This window comes from Schistocerca americana, chromosome 5 (genome assembly GCF_021461395.2).
Source record: "Schistocerca americana isolate TAMUIC-IGC-003095 chromosome 5, iqSchAmer2.1, whole genome shotgun sequence".
Classification (NCBI taxonomy): Eukaryota; Metazoa; Arthropoda; class Insecta; order Orthoptera; family Acrididae; genus Schistocerca; species Schistocerca americana.
The window spans coordinates 252572567-252590954 of NC_060123.1; the positions used below are offsets into that span (position 1 = coordinate 252572567).

Here is an 18388-nt window from a genome sequence, read left to right on the forward strand (position 1 = left end):
ATCAGGAGAAAGAAAACTGGCAGACTATGGATCAGAGCATGGAATGTCAGATCCCTTAATCCGGCAGATAGGTTAGAAAATTTAAAAAGGGAAATGGATAGATTAAAGTTAGATATACCAGGTGTACTGGTATGAAATGAGCGTCAAGATACAAATGTGTCAATAGGGAACATTTGTTGTGAACGAGCCTTAATTTTATTTGTTTGGTTGGTACGACATCTGTCAAATATATTTAGTATACATCAAGTCATGGAACAAACAACATCATATGTTTTCATCGTGTTAACAATGTCGAATTTTGTACCAGAAAGTGATGATTTGTGGAAAGCATTAATTTTTTGTTTTTATTTGAAGGAAAAAAAAAAAAAAAAAAAAAAAAAAAAAAAAAAAAAAAGTGCTGCAGAGTCGCATCGAATGCTTGTTGAGGCATATGGTGATCATGCTCTATCAGAAGCAACATGCAAAAGATGGTGTCAACAGTTCAGAAATAATGATTTTTTATGTAAGAAATGAAGAACATGGAAGACCACCAAAAAAGTTCGAAGACGCCGAATTGCAAGCAATATTGGATGAAGATGATACTTTGAGTCAGAAGAAGCAAATGGCAGCAATGCTAAATGTTGCACAACAAACAATTTCTGACCGTTTGAAAACTATGGGAAAGATACAAAAGTGTGGAAAATGGGTGCCACATGAATTGAAAGAAAGACAGATGGAAAACCAAAAACCCATTTGTCAAATTTTGCTTCAAAGACACGAAAGAAAATCAATTTTGCATTGAATTGTTACTGGCAATGAAAAATGGATTTATTTTAAGAATCCTAAACAGGAAAAATCATGGGTTAATCTGGGACAACCATCAACATCGACTGCAAAACCAGATTGATTCGGCAAGAAGACAATGCTCTGTGTTTGGTGGGATCAGAAAGGTGTGGTGTATCATGAGTTTCTAAAACCCGGTGAAACTGTGAATACTAATCACTACAGACGACAAATGATCAGTTTGAACTCTGCATTGATCGAAAAAAGACCAGAATGGGTCAGAAGACATGGCAAAGTAATTTTTTTACACGACACTGCACCTGCACACAAAGCAAAACTGGTTCAGGATACAATCAAAACACTTGGCTGGGAGCTGCTGACCCACTCGGCGTATTCATCAGACTTGGCCCCTTCCGACAACCATTTGTTTTCATCAATGGAACACGCATTGGCTGAGGAACACTTCGATTCCTATGAAGAAGTCGAAAATAGGGTGTCTGATTGGTTTGCTTCAAAAGACGAACATTTCTATTGCCGTGGTGTCCACAAATTGCCAGAAAGGTTGTCAAAATGTATAGAAAGCAATGGCCAGTACTTTGAATAAAATGTTTTTACTTTTCAATTCAAAATTAGTGTTTCATTAAAAAAACAACCCACACGCTCATTTCATACCAGTACACCTGGTAGTGGGAATTAGTGAAGTTCGGTGGCAGGAGGAACAGCACTTCTGGTCAGGTGAATACAGAGTTACAAATAGAAAATCAAATAGGGGCAATGAAGGAGTGGGTTTAATAACAGAAAAAAAATAAAATAAAATAAAAGAATAAAAAAAATAGGCGTGCGGGTAAGCTACTACGAACAGTATAGTGAATACATTACTGTAGCGAAGATAGACACAAAGCTCATGCCTACCAAGGTAGTACAAGTTTATTTGCCAACTAGCTCTGCAGATGATGAAGAGATTGAAGAAATGTATGATGCAATAAAAGAAATTATTCAGATAGTGAAAGGAGATGAAAATTTAATAGTCATGGGGAACTGGAATTTGATTGTAGGAAAAGGAAGAGAAGGAAAAGTAGTAGGTGAATATGGAATGGCAGTAAGGAATGAAAAAGGAACATGCATGGTAGAATTTTGTGCAGAGCATAACTTAATCATAGCCAACACTTGGTTTAAGAATCATGAAAGAAGGTTGTATGCATGGAAGATGTTCCAGGTTTCAGATAGATTTATATAATGGTAAGACAAAGATTTCGTAACCAGGTTTTACATTGAAAGACATTTCCAGGGGCAGATGTGGAATCTGACGACAATTTATTGGTTATGAACTGTAGATTAAAACTGACGAAACTGCAAAAAGGTGGGAAGTTAAGGAGATGGGACCTTGATGAAGTGAAAAAACCAGATGTTGTAGAGAGTTTCAGAGAGAGACACTAGGGAACGCTTGACAAGAACATTTGAGTGTGGTTTCAGCTCTCTGAGACTGCAGACGTGTGTGCAAGTTAAGTTTATGTGTGTGTGTGTGTGTGTGTGTGTGTGTGTGTGTGTGTGTGTGTGTGTGTGTGTGTACTGCTGACAAAGGCCTTAATGGCTAAAAGCTTTAATTGTGTGAATCTTTTTGTTCTGCCTATCGCGACTCAGCATCTCCGCTATATGGTGAGTAGCAACTTTCCTTCTCTGGTATTGTGACAAAGACATGGGAAAGAAACACATTAGAAGAAGAATGGGCAGCTTTGAGAGTTGAAATAGTGAAAGCAGCAGGGGATCAAATAGGTAAAAAGACAAGGGGTAGTATAAATCTTTCGGTAACTTTAATTGATGAAAGGAGAAAATGTAAAAATGCAGCAGATGAAAAGGAATACAAACGTTTCAAAAATGAGGTCGATAGGAAGTGCAAAATGGCTAAGCAGGGATGGTTAGAGGACAAATGTAAGAATGTAGAGGCATGTATCACTTGCGGTAAGATACATACTGCCTACAGGAAAATTAGAGAGACCTTTGGAGAAAAGAAAACTACCTGTATGAATACCAAGAGCTCAGATCGAAAACCAGTTTTAAGCACAGAAGGGAAAGCAGAACGATGGAAGGAGTACATAGAGGGTCTATACAACGGTGATTTACTTGAGGGTAATATTATGGAAATGGAAGAGAATGTGGATGAACATGAAATGGGAGATATGATACTGCATGAAGAATTTGACAGAGCACTGAAAGACCTGAATCAAAATGAGGCCTCTGGAGTAGACAACATTCCATCAGAACTACTGATAGCCTTGGGAGAGCCAGCCCTGACAAAACTCTACCACCTGATGAGTAAGATGCATGAGACAGGTGAAATACTCTCAGACTTTAAGAAGAACATCATAATTCTAATCCCAAAGAAAGCAGGTGTTGAAAGGTGTGAAAATTACTGAACTAACAGTTTAATAAATTGCAGCTGCAAAATACTAACACGAATTATCTACAGACGCATGGAACTGGTAGAAGCCAACCTCGGGGAAGATCAATTTGGATTCCGTAGAAATGTTGGAACACATGAAGCAATACTGACCTTACGACTTACCTTAAAAGATAGATTAAGGAAAGGCAAACCTACATTTCTAACATTTGTAGACTTAGAGAAAGCTTTTGACAATGCTGATTGGAATACTCTCTTTCAAATTCTGAAGGTGGCAGGGGTAAAACACAGGGAGCAAAATGCTATTTACAACTTGTTCAGAAACTAGATGGCAGTTATAAGAGTTGGGCATGAAGGGGAAGAAGTGGTTGGTAAGGGAGTGACACAGGTTGTAGCCTATCCCCAATGTTATTCAATCTGCATATTAAGCAAGCAGTAAAGGAAACAAAAGAAAAATTTGGAGTAGGAATTAAAACCCATGGAGAAGAAATAAAAACCTTGAGGTTTGCCAATGACATCGTAATTCTGCCAGAGACAGCAAAGGACCTGGAAGAGCAGTTGAATGGAATGGACAGTGTCTTGAGAGGAGGATATAAGATGAACATCAACAAAAGCAAAACGAGGATAATGGAATGTAGTCGATTTAAATTATGTGATACTGAGGGAATTAGATTAGAAAATGAAACAAAGTAGTAAAGGAGTTTTGCTGTTTGGGGAGCAAAATAACTGGTGATGGTTGAAGTAGAGACGATATAAAATGTAGACTGGCAATGGCAAGGAAAGTGTTTATGGAAAGGAGAAATTTGTAAACATCGAGGGTAGATTTAAGTGTCAGTAACTTTTTTCTGAAAGTATTTGTATGAAGTGTAGCCATGTATGGAAGTGAAACATGGATGATAAATAGTTTAGACAAGAAGAGAATCACACTTTCGATATGTGGTGCTACAGAAGAATGCTGTAAGATTAGATGGGTAGATCATGTAACTAACAAGGAGGTACCGACTAGAATTGGGGAGAAGAGAAATTTGTGGCACAACTTGACTAAAAGACGGGATCCACTGGTAGACATGTTCTGACGCATCAAGGGATCACCAGTTTAGTATTGGAGGGAAGAATTGAAGGTGATCTAGAAGGATGTAGGTTGCAGTAGTTACTCGAAGATGAGGAAGCTTACAAGGATAGAGTATCATGGAGAGCCGCACCAAACCAATCTCTGGACTGAAGACCACAACAACAACAACAACAACAACAACAACAAGCGCCTTGACACATTCTGGAACATGAGTCCTCAGAATTAATATGGCTCTCCATGATGAAGCACAATGCCTATCTTGTAACATCTCCTACTGTAGCTTGTACAGCATCTCTATGACACTCTCATTCTGACTAAAAAGAAAACCATGAATCATGCAGCTAGTAACATGGCAGACTAGGAAAGCACAAATCGAAATTATCGATATGAGGACTAATAAGTAACACAATCCTATAGTCTAATATTTTTTGTGTATATTTTCAGTGACTGCTAATTTGTCAATTTCTATTTCCACTCGGTTGTGAACTTCATATCTGTCTTAGAGTCATGTATTTTTAATTTTCCATGTTTAATTCATTTCTCTGGTGTAGATTTACTTTCTTTAGAACATTCTGGAAAGATAATCCTATCATCAGTTTCTGGGATTGGGTATGATTTGTTTACCTCAAGAAGACTGTATACATCAAAACCCAGAACACCACAGACACTGAAAATATATCAGCAACATAAAACTTACAGTAATTAACATGTAATTGAAATATTGAGTAAAGACATTGTTTAAAGACACTATCTCATTCTTTTTCACATCAAAAATTTTATTTATTCTGAACTGTAATTATGTCAGAAGATTTTTTTCATATTTTCAATATTACGCAATATATCAAACTTTTTACAGAAACATCTGTTTACAACTGTAACTTAATTTAGGCAATTGTTTCAATAATAATCTCTAAGAATTTTGATTATTAAAAAGTTACTAAGTATTGTGTGGCAGAGACCACGTAGGGCAGGCTTAGAGAGTAGTATAACTATGTTTAAAACTTGGAAAGTATAAAGTAATGAAGTCAGTGCAACATGTTTGTTATCAAGATCATGCATTTATTTGGAGTGAATGAAATCTGCTGATGAATTACTGACAATCAACAACAATGCCAGGAAAGAAACTTTAGCCCCCCAAATTATGTAAAATTGTTACAAAATACCAGTTCCAACTCTGTTACCATCTGATGGTGATAACTCTCAGTGATGCACATCAGCCTGTTCCGATCAGATCACCTGCCAATAGCTTTTAGCTACTTGGACTATCTGACTTTTCAATGTGTAATCAGCTGCTTACATCAGCAGCTCTTCTTTGACTTTTATTTATCTATCTCTTACTGTTGTTTTGCCCTTAGGGTCAAGGACTGTGGGTTAGCACTGTTACAAACTATTTAATTTAGTAAGTCAAATCTCTACACACCTGAAACCTCTTGCAGGTCATAGCATCCTATACCCGAGAGACCACAAATCAAATGACAAAGGAAAAGAAGTATTAGTGAGAACACAAAAAACTAAGGGAAAACAAAGGCAGGCTTCACAAAAGCTATAACGGGGAAATAGTTGCAGGAGGGAGGAAATTAGTAACATCCTATCAACAACAAGGTCATTAGAGATGGAGCACAAGCTCGGATCAGGGAAGAATGGAGAAGGAAATCAGCCTTGCCCTTTCAAAGGAGCCATCTCGACATTTGCCTTACGTGATTCTGGGAGATCATGGGAAACCTAAATCAGGGTGGCCCGACATGGGTTTGAACAATCATCCTCCCAAATGCAAGTGCACTGTGCTAACCACTGCTCTACTTTGCTCAGTACTCAATAAACAGCTCCAAATAAGTGGGGGTGGGGGGTTGTTCAACCATAACAAATGATTTTTTAATACCTTCTAGAAATTGGTCAATTAAAAAAAAAATATATCTGAAGTCCTAGAAGCACAGGATAGGGTGGTACTATTTTAAGACCAAAAAAGGTGAACAACTGCAGCTTGTGGGCAGATGCAGATGCTGATGTTCATAAACATAACAGAGCGTAAAATTCTTTTACTGACATTTTACAGTTTTCAATCACATTGATGGTATCAAAACTGAAGGTGTGTTCACAGAAGTTATCTTTAGGTGATCATTTAAAAAGATAGGGAGAAAAGTGGCAGTAAAATGAAGGCAGCCTTAATGAAAATTGTAAGGGTGAAATAGTTCCAGAACAATCTACTAAGGACTTTTGTAACTGTCAGCCAAAATCGGAACAAATTCGTACCAACTTCTACATGAAGCTAAATTCACTTGAATACATCAAATATTAACATTCCAAGAACAGCTGAACGAGTCATGAGATATTCCCTGGATGCACATGTATGTAACTTCTTTGTGCTATTTTCTCAGTTTACTTTTCGACACAGCTATAGCTTCTCTTACATTCGTTTGGCACTTGGCTTGTTAGCTTTTGGATTCCTTTCAATGCAAGCTTTACTCTAACTTGCATTTTCTATAATTCTGTGGACATGTATGAGTCATATATGATATGGTATCTTGCATTATTTTGTAATTTTCAATATTTAATACTGATTTTTACTTATATTATGATGAGTATTTTTACTGTCTCACTTTGGGTCCTAGTAATGCTCTGCAAGCTCTTTACAATTACATCCAAACTAATGTCCTAGCTAAATGCATTTCCACGCTATACCGATGTATAACTTTACACAGAGATAAAATATAACACTCCTGTTCATGTGTGTACACTGGTACAATCACGTCACAGGCAAAACAAGACAAACAAAGCACAACAAACAGACAGACTTGATCTGTCAGATGTGGGCTCAAACACTGTTTACACTGTCATAGATATTAGTGATTCGAATCTGACAATACTTTGTCACATAAGAAAGTTTGACTGACAAGCAAATATACTTTTCACATCAAAAGGATTAATCCAAAAGCTAGTGAAACTTTCACTCTTGTTTCTGTGCTTGTTGACAACAAGGCTAAGACTACTCAGTGAGTTGTTGACTTTACAATAGTAGAACTTTGTTCACATGATGGTCAGAATGTTCTCATTTGGTAGGATGCTTAGTCAAAACAAGAGAGAGCATTTGAACAACATATTAAAACAACCGAAGACACAGTACTGTTTGATCAAGTAATGTCCATTATTGTTAAGAAAACGTTGTTTGACTTTTAACCATTTTCATTCCAACAAAGTCCTTGGTAAAATAACAGAAATGTCTTACAAATAAAATGGTTATCTGTACAATTGCCAATGGCCCTAAAGACTAATTTTCAGTATGACTCAGTGGATCAAAATAGAATTTGTGGACTCTCAAGGATTTCCTGTTTTGTTTGCATGCACATCATACTACTTATATTGACTGAAATGGGATGACATGGGGACAGAAGGTCTACAAATCCGAACTTGGATTTTCCAGGGCAAAGTATCTCTTAAGTTATCAAGCCTTTTGTGCCAGTATTTAATTAATTAATATTAACCAAACATCATCTGAAAAGGATATATTACTACTTACCAAATAGAGGAGCTTTGAGTTACAGACAGGCACAGCGGAAAAGGCTGCTGGGGCCCAGCATCCAGAAACAGATCATGTGTGTGAGCGTTGTGTGAATGTGTGTGCGCACGCGTATTCTTTTTCGGAAGAATGAATTTTTTGTCTGAAAGCTTGAACATTTAAAAGTCTTTTTCATTGTGTCTGTCTGTGACTCAATGGCTTCTCTAAACGGTAAGTAGCAGTCTGTCCTTTTCATATTATTTTTATATCATCATCTACCTTCCACTATTAAAATCATCATCTTTTGTATGGAACAAATTACATGCACCGAAGTATTTCAAACTTGTACACAGTCCATGATACTAAAATCACTTTAGAATTCATTTCTATGAAAATATCAGAAAGTAGGTTGAGCAGTGCTCTCATATCAGTCTTTGTGGGATTAACTGGTGGAAGCTATCCCCCACAAAATCTACTCTGTCACTGTGAATAAGAGGTGGTTTGGACTGCCAATGAATTCTAGTAGACCCAAATGCTGGGGATAATGTCCAAGAGAAACTAAACACAAAAGCTTGAATCACATCAAGAAAGTTGACAAAATAAATACAAGTAGAATCACAACAAACTTTTACTGTGCAAAAATTTAGGTTATTATGCATAAACGACCTTCTTCCCAATCAAATTGATTAGGAATGAATCAAGTGCTTGCAACTGACCTCAATTTACAAAAAGAGTGAGGAATTCAACAGAATCACATTTTGGTAAACTGCTATGTATCTCATTGCTCCCCATAACAGCAACATCTTCGCCCCATAACAACAGAAACCTGACACCTGTGGCATACGTGAATTCTCTGTATGTCCAATCTCAAGCAAATAAATAGCAGGCTCACTAGAAGATTCTGGCCAAGTAAAGTCTGCAGATCAACAGTCCCCTATGCACCGCTCTCACCCCTCTATGACATCAAACTCTTGTAAGTTTTTGACGTCAGGACTGCTAATATCCTCTGATGCAGTTCCTTTTCCATTTCACCTTCAATACACAATAGACCGGTCTGTTGCACTGATTTAAAGGTATTTGACTTTGATAGTTGGAATTCAATATTGTATATCAAATTATCAGGATGAACTTATCTTCGCTTACGAGTTCAATGTTTCTTTTGTTATTGTACTTTAGAATGTTATTGCCATATAATGATGCCATTTTCAAATCAATATTAAAGTACACTTTATATGGGTTTTGCATTTGGCTATAATGTAATGTTTCTAGTATGGTCACAGACAGTACAGACAAAATAATCCAGTTTTAGTGATTTTTCCTGTTTTTCCATTTGATTATTTGTGTATTACATGTCTCTTTGTGCGTAATTTTACTAGAAAAAGTGCAATAACTCGAAAGCTAGTGTGAATAATGCTTTCTGTTTTATGTTTCTATGCTTCACACTTCAGCCTCCTATAAATGAATTGTTGCCTATCCCATATTTTATGTACAGCTTTTGTTTGTTATCAATAAATTTAAAATCACATCAAGCATAATGTGAAGCTGTGGACCTGTAGATTTGGGCAAACCAGACAAGGTGAATATATTCACGACAGTTGTGGATTTGAGTCTGCTGATAGGGCCTCACCTTTTATAAACAAAACTGCAAAGTACACGAAGGTTTTTGTGTGTGTTAAATGAAGATAGCAAGGAATTTTGGAGAACTATGGTGGGCAAAATAATATTACAACTTGGTTACCTTAAACAACTAACTTACCTACCTGTTTCTTGGAAAAAGTTGAACATATTCCTTCCATCTGATTGAGACATCACAAAAATTGAGAAATGGCTCTATATTAAACACCAGATCACTGAAGAAAATTTTAAAGTATAAAAAGTAGGTTATACTTGCACTGTTAATAAGTAATACAAATGATCTCAAAACATTTCAAGTTATGTTTTATGAAGACAATCTTGACTCACAAAGAAGGAGTGCTTAATAAGTAAACAATATTTTTTTACACAAGAACAAGCTTTGTTTCACATGGTAGGCTAAATAGATAAAAATATTGCAAAAATTTGTGGAAAAATTAAAAGAAACAAGTATCTTCTGATTTAACATTTACAGATTTAACAAAGCACTGGCATGCAACATCACAAAATAACACTCTTCTGCTGATTCTTTCTGTTGTTTAAATGGTAAAGTTATTATTTTCCTCCAGATAATACAAAACAAAAGAAAGAAACACTACATTTATTAAAGTACTGATATTCTCTTACCTTTCTATGCTGTTCAGGTAGGACTGCCCATCATGGCCACCAACTGCGTACAGTAAATCGTTTAGTACAGCAACACCAACACCACATCTTCGTTTACTCATTGGTGCAACCATTTTCCAGTCAGCTGATTGAGGATCAAACCGTTCCACGGAAGCTATTGCATCCCCACTGCACCATCCTCCAACTAAGGAAAAATTATAATCAATATCTGCCAAATACTTAGAGCAGAAAAGTTAGTATTCTTGAAAGCAAAACAGGTTTCATTACTCTGGCAGTGTGCATGCGGTATATTATTGTTTGCTATTGATCAGACACAGAACTACTTTTGTTTCATACACCTATTTCCAATGCTGACCAACTCTGCCAGCCAATATGTGCCATTATTTTTCAGTTTGAGTATTTCTTTTTTTTTTTTTTCTTTAACATTTCACTTCTTTTAGTAAATACTACAATCATACATGACATCAGATGAGCTTATAAGTTGTTATGGTTCAAATGGCTATAAGCACTATGGGACTTAACATATAAGGTCATCAGTCCCCTAGACTTAGAACTACTTACACCTAACTAATCTAAGGACAGCACAAACATCCATGCCCGAGGCAGGATTCGAACCTGCGACTGTAGCAGCAGCGCGGTTCTCGACTGAAGCACCTAGAACCACTCGGCCACAGCGGCCGGTAGATATTATGGTCAAACGTAAAACATTAAATAAGAAAAACAAGGGGGAAAGGAAAATCTTTGTAAATGAGTATACTGTTTGTAGTTGAAACAGACAGTAGAAATACAATTCAGTACTAAATCATAATGTGTTCATTTCATTAGGGAAAAAGGATACTAATTTAGCAGAAAGGCCAATCAAATGAAGTCATTACAAAAATGGGATATTAATTCAGCAGAAAATTACATCACACAAACAAAAGGCACAACTAAGAAACAGTATTTGTGTTCACTGTAAGTGACACAGATTACTAAAATACTGTAACAGCATTCATTCCAGCGTTACAGACTGTGAAAATAAATTTATAGGCAAATGATTTATTTACATGTCCAAATAGTAATCTTATGTGAGGAGTACACATGACATTTCTGATGGCAAGGGGCAAAAACACCTGGAGCATGAAACATACAGATGTCACACTAACATGCCTTAATAGTTGTTAGTCATGGCTGTAAAAAAGTTTCTGACAATTAAATTTACAACAGTTGCACATGAATTATACATGGCTGTTTCTTGATTACTCAGTATCATCAACAGGACACTACACTCAGCATTCCAATTTTACTTCCTCTTTTAGTTTTTAAGGAGGTAATGAAAATAAAACAATAAAAGAAGGAACTGAAATGAAATAGATATCTGAGCAAATGAATTAGATATGACTCGCATGTTGGAAGAGCACTCCTGTTACCACATCAAATCCAATAATTTAGTACATCACACAAGTCGTACACTATTAGATACAGGACTGACCAGTACGATGACAGTCAAGTGTAGAACGGACAAAGCATTCAATTGCAGCACATTTAATCAAGGTCAGGTCATGGACACTTTATGTGTGGGACACTCAACCTCTATAAACTTTTGCAGGCACTTGCATGGATGACAGGGGTCAGAAAACTGTCATGGATTCCTACAGAAAGTAAATGAATCGCAACATACTAAATCCCTAACCAATCCAATGCTTTATACTGCCCAGTAGCTATGCCATCCAAAACCACCACTTTGGTACAGGATGCAGAAACTATCACCTCATACAAGTACCTCTGATAATGAAAACTTTGCATGGAACAGATTAGTACAGGCTTATGAACACTGTTGTTGGATACTGTTTGCAGGAAAGAAGTTTGTCTACAGTGATGAACAGATGCAGATAATCGGGCAGCATCTCGTTTTACAATGCAACACGACAGCTTTCAGCTATAAGGTGGACGTATTCTTGTGTGACAGATATTTACAAAGTATATAATGTGTACCTCTTTTGCTGTCTGTCATTGTCTCTTACCAACCAATGATACATGAAGCCACTGTCTTGCCATGTGTATGTGGCAGAGAAAAGTCAAAGAAGAGATGAAAAACTTGTCATGGGATTGTTCAATCATGGCAAGAGCATCACAGAAATGCTCAATAAACTTTAGTGGAAAACAGTGGAGCAAAGACATTGTGCACCAAGTAAAGGATAATTTTTAAAATACACTCACTAACAATAATGACAAATTTAGGAAAAAAAACTGAACTTACACTGAGGCATATTGTCAGTTGAACATTTGTGAATGAACTAGGATGGAAAGTGAGGCTAAATTGTTACATCACGTACCCTTCGCTACATACCATACAGTAAGTTTACACGAAGATGTACACATGGGCACTGAAGAGAGTACATTTCCTTAGATGTGATAAGGACTGCAATTGAATGGTGCTGAATTTTTATTAGGAAATAATGCAACATCTGTTGCAATTTCAGAAGATAGGTAGAAATGGAACAAGTTGGGCTAGGCTGGACCTTACATCTATCGTCGTCATCTTCATCATGCCGTTTGACATCCACTATTGGATTCTTTAGATTTCTTCATGTATTATAGTCTTTAGCTATGAACTCTACACGATTTCTACTGTCAACCATCACCATTTTTTAATAGGTTGTCACACATTCTTTTCTTAGCTCTTGGAAGCTGATAAAAACCTTTCATTCTTCTACCAATCATTTGCCTGGCACTCCCCGTCTCTCTCTTTTTTTTCCATTTCCATTTTTGTCCTAATTACATCTAACATTACAGTTTGTTCCTTGATCCATGTGTGCGTTTTCTTTTCCTGTCTTCGATGATCATCAAGCAAAGGACACTTTCTGAATTATTTTCCTTACCAAGAGTCTATGTCTCACTGCTATAAATCAAAACTAGTAACAAACACTGATTGTCAATTTACATTTAAAATACACTGTACCTTGCTTAGTTTTTAAAACTCCACAGTTCACCAAAATCACTTCCAAACATTTTGACTTTTCAGCTTCTTTTCCTGTCCATCTAAAGGCATTCGTCTGTCCTAAATACAAAACCACATCCGCTTGTTCTATAACCTCATTCTTAATTTATATTTTTTTGTCATTGTATTGGTTATACATTATTTTGTTCTTATTCTAACTTATTTTTGGTCCTCCTTTTGAAGTTCCTGGGGAACTGTCTGAAAGCTATGAAAGTTTTCAGCTGTATTTGTGTGCCTGTCTAAGACTCAATGCCTCTGCTATCAGTGAGTTACCTCTACTCCTGAATTACTTGCAAAGTGTGTCGGATAGTTAGATATAGTCTTCATTTCACGGACCCATAGTGGAGAGAACCTCAGGGACACGAACATGTCAAAAACATCTGCTAGTATCATGGTAATGTTGACATAACACTGTATAAATTTTTTTACGGTTACAAATTATAAATATTTTACATATGCTACAATCACTATAATTATTTTTAGTACAGGATTACTTCTCATGTTATTTTTCATGTTAAATCCAAGTTATATGGGCATTTTTGGATAAGCTGCTTCTCAAAAGTATCCCCTGTCAAATGACTTACCTTCATTTGGTAACAAATTATGAAAAACAGCTCCTTTGATGTATTGATTGGTACTTCATAGAATATTTTGCTGGTGACAATAACTACACACTTAGATGGAGATATGTTGATTGAACAAAGCTTACAAGCACCATACATGATCACTCATCCAAATGTCAGTGAGCTGGATGATGCTGATTAACTAGTTGTGTACTGGATCAGCGTTGTGATGGCTATCTAGTTGTGACTATTGAGTTCACATAGCCTGTCTCAGAGAGAAATTGTGTTAATTGCCGGCAGATCCCAAAACTACTGAGGGGGGGACACCAAAAACACAACACACATTGCCATACTTAAAATGGTGAAGAAAAATACTTATCTCCAAAACAGTTTATAGCTGTTTTGGAATGGATAAATACAGGTCTTTTGTAGTTTTCAGTGGACTCTTCCACCATTCTTTCTGCGAAATAGTGGCAAGATCAGGTAATGATGATGGAGCTGGATAGTGATCAAAAGCACCCTTCTCCCCAAACACCACACACCACAAAGACTCAATAATATAGAGATCTGGTGACTCTGGTGGCCAGGGGAGATTTGACACTTCATTCTCATGCTCCTGGAAAACGTGAGCTATGTTAACAGGGGCTCTGTCACCTTCAAACACAGCATAGCTGCTGAGGTCCAACACTGTACCACTGGATGCACTTGATCAACCAAAATGGTCACATAATCCTTCGCAGTAATCCCAACCTGCAGAGTAACTATGGCATCCATGGAATACCACAATATGCCTGCCCAAATCATCACCGAACACCCAGCTATGTTTCACTCTCGGGATATAAATCGGAAAGAAGTTGGAAACAGTGTGAAACAAGATTCATCCAACAAAACAACAGTTGCCTGACTGAGGGTGGTTTTGGAATTCCAGTTCACCCTGCAATTCCCAGCTTATGGTGCTCCCTTCATGTTGTTTCAGTACTGACAGGATTCGTGAGTGTGACATTCAGCTCTGCAGCGACTTTCGCAGTTGTCGCCCTCTTATTTTTCGTTACAATCCTCTTCAATGACAGTATGTTGCAATCATACTTTCATTTGCTTTATGACTTAGTGGATGATGATTTTCTGCCTTCCCTGGATGCAGTATAAAGCTTTGATATGGTGCCTCTTGAAACACCAAACACTTTGGCTCCCTTGGTTACAGAAGCACCCACCATACGAGCACCAACGATTTGTCCATGTTCGAATCCACCTTTTAGGTCCGACATAACACATTCAAAACTACAGTCCAATTAAAACTGCTTGATAGTTGACACGTCGAGTGTTGTAGATAGTTTCCTCCAATCAGAGCTCTCAAAGTCATGCTTGAATTGTTCACCACTACCAAACTGCCACAACAATTTGTCAGTCCAGTTCCAATTCCTAGCCCAGCTTTCTCTCTTTATGTGTTTGGATGCTGAATCATGGATCTGGCATTATCTTTATTTTGTATTTTACGATAACCACACCAAAATCAACACACACAAAATGATGCTAATAAAATGAACACATTTCATATGCAGCACTAACCGAACACTACTGGATAATTCTGCGTAAGATGCGATTCAGCATCACATATACATTTATCATAATCAGAGATTGACTTACATTAGATAAATTTCGCATGACATTCCATGAAGATGAATCTTTTAAGGATGCAATTCATCGTCACGACTGGATGATCACAGTTAATATTTAAAACTACCTAACCTAATGTTTTGGCATAGTGCAACCGTTAGCATATAAAGCTGATGTGGAGAAGGTTGAAGGTTCGAAACTTATCAGTGGTATCGAGACTTTACAAAAAATCTAATCAAAAGAGTACGGTTACTATTTTTATTCAATTAATTGGTTTAAATGTAACTTTTTTATTTCTAATACTTTGTCACATAATTTCCATCGCTATATTGACTTTTATATTTACTCTTATTTTTCTTCCTATCATTCTTTTTCATTTGGAATCTGCCTGCATCACCAATAATCTGCCACCACGTGCCAATAAGGACTACTTATCAATTAAAAACACAGCAGATCATGTAGCCAGTGTGAGGACAGTGCCAGGTAACAAATGATAGCAATAAATTGCCGTTTGCTTTTAGCATTGAAACTGAATTTTTTCTGCCTTGAGTTTGCTTGCACAGGTTAGATTTAATTGCTGTGAACAAAGTGATTGTGATTTTGGTTCTGCCATAGACTGCTGATCGCCATTTTCTTGAATATATTGCACATCACAAGGTTGTGGTTAACTTAGGCCATGGGTTTAAATTCAGGGCTACAGAACATATTGTCTGCCACAGTTTAGTCACCGGTAACTAAATCAGTTGTTGACGGAGTATCTCATATTTCTGATGCACTTCACGGTGGCCATTTCCAACGCTGCTCCACGTTACGCATTTCTGATGTGACTCCTGTGTTTGTTTGTCATCTATAGCTGAGTGGTAGCTGGCAGCCGATATGGAAACACTGTAGCGCCAAGTGACAGATGTCAACTGTCAAGTAATTTCAATTGGACTATACACAGAATACTGTTCTGATCATGACTGACACTTGCAACATATTGAGGACATTGTACAAGAGCAGTCCACGGTCAAATACAATAGGCCCTCCTGCAGACCTGGTTAGTGTCTGTATTTTGTTCAAGCATGCATTTCTAGTTATGTTTCCATATTTTTGTCCAACCCTCATATTGTGGTGGTTTGTGCTTCAGTTCCACATGCCACAGCAGCAAAGATATTTAATGGTAAGTGCGAGTACTAATTCAGCAGAGCGGAATCATCTTGCCAATCTGAATTAGTTTCAGTCTTGCAAATGCCTGGAATTCTGATGAATGCTACATCAACTTTGCATACGAGGTGCATTCAAGTTCTAAGGCCTCCGATTTTTTTTCTCTGGACTGGAAAGAGATAGAAACATGCGCATTGTTTTAAAATGAGGCCGCGTTCATTGTCAATACGTCCCAGAGATGGCAGCACCATATGGCAGATGGAATTTTACCGCCAGCGGCGAGAATGAGAACAGTTTTAAATACTTAAAATGGCGACGTTTTCCTTACTTGAACAGCGTGCAATCATTCGTTTTCTGAATTTGCGTGGTGTGAAACCAATTGAAATTCATCAACAGTTGAAGGAGACATGTGGTGATGGAGTTATGGATGTGCCGAAAGTGCGTTCGTGGGTGCAACAGTTTAATGAAGGCAGAACATTGTGTGACAACAAACCGAAACAACCTTGGGCTCGCACAAGCTGGTCTGACGACATGATCGAGAAAGTGGAGAGAATTGTTTTGGGGGATCGCCGAATGACTGTTGAACAGATCGCCTCCAGAGTTGGCATTTCTGTGGGTTCTGTGCACACAATCCTGCGTGACGACCTGAAAATGCGAGAAGTGTCAACCAGGCGGGTGCCACGAATGCTGACGGACGACTACATGGCTGCCCGTGTGGCATGTTGCCAAGCAATGTTGACGCGCAACGACAGCATGAATGAGACTTTCTTTTCGTCGGTTGTGACACTGGATGAGACGTGGATGCCATTTTTCAATCCAGAAAGAAAGCGCCAGTCAGCTCAATGGAAGCACACAGATTCACCGCCACCAAAAAAAATTCGGGTAACCGCCAGTGCTGAAAAAAGATGGTGTCCATGTTCTGGGACAGCGAGGGCGTAATCCTTACCCATTGCGATCCAAAGGGCACTACGGTAACAGGTGCATCCTACGAAAATGTTTTGAAGAACAAATTCCTTCCTGCACTGCAACAAAAACATCTGAGAAGGGCTGCGCGAGTGCTGTTTCGCCAAGACAACGCACCCGCACATCGAGCTAACATTACGCAACAGTTTCTTCGTGATAACAACTCTGAAGTGATTCCTCATGCTCCCTACTCACCTGACCTGGCTCCTAGTGACTTTTGGCTTTTTCCAACAATGAAAGACACTCTCCGTGGCCGCACATTCACCAGCCGTGCTGCTATTGCCTCAGCGATTTTCCAGTGGTCAAAACAGACTCCTAAAGAAGCCTTCGCCGCTGCCATGGAAACATGGCGTCAGCGTTGTGAAAAATGTGTATGTCTGCAGGTCGATTACGTCGAGAAGTAACACCAGTTTCATCGATTTCGGGTGAGTAGTTAATTAGAAAAAAAAATCGGAGGCCTTAGAACTTGAATGCACCTCGTAAATGTTGTAATATATGTGCACCAACTTAAATGGAGCAAAAAAATCTCAATAATTACTTGATTTTTACCTGAATAGTTTGATCTTTCTTTAATGGGGTACCATCCGTTTCTGGAGTGTTATTGTATTCATATAAATTCTAATCAGGTTCACACAAGGAAGTGAAGCGAAAGAACAACTGCATTATAGATAAGAGCAGATATGTTAACAGGTCAATGACATGCAGCTGGATTTCAGGTACACGGCATACGAAGGTACGTCACTGTTGTAACTAAGTCATGCTCCCCTTTTAGACCAGTGCTTATCGTTCCAGACAGGTTATTTGATATTGCATTACAGAAGTGAGGTTTTGGCTTGTTCTTTCTCCTGGTGAAACCATGGATGTCCAATGCTGGAATAATTTAACCCCTGAAGTTTTGTGTATGGTTGGTTTTATTCCAATTAACCAGAATTTGCTAAACATACTAATTTCAATAACTGAGGGGAAGTAAATTGTATTCAAATGTCCCCAACACTGTGGGTTTAAAACTAGTAGATTCCAGTGGTTTCTCCTTGAAGTCCTCCATAAACAAATTGGCAAAAGGGTGACATGAACGGCCCATGTCAACTCCATTGGTCAGATAAAACCAAAGCTCGACTCAACGAATGAGGAAGCCGAG

At 37.8% G+C, this 18388-nt stretch overlaps 1 protein-coding gene across 2 annotated transcripts in view; it reads right to left on the reverse strand.

Moving 5' to 3' along the window:
- The window catches only part of LOC124616785 (kelch-like protein diablo), a 75647-nt gene that overhangs the window by 25490 nt on the left and 31769 nt on the right, over positions 1-18388 (reverse strand). For both annotated transcript variants that reach the window (XR_006979884.1, XM_047145197.1), the window contains exon 7: positions 9985-10168. Coding sequence is in view for 1 of the 2 variants with exons in the window: in XM_047145197.1 (XP_047001153.1) it covers positions 9985-10168 (184 nt within the window). In the remaining variant the exon portion in view is untranslated. The remainder of the gene's footprint in view (positions 1-9984; positions 10169-18388) is intronic.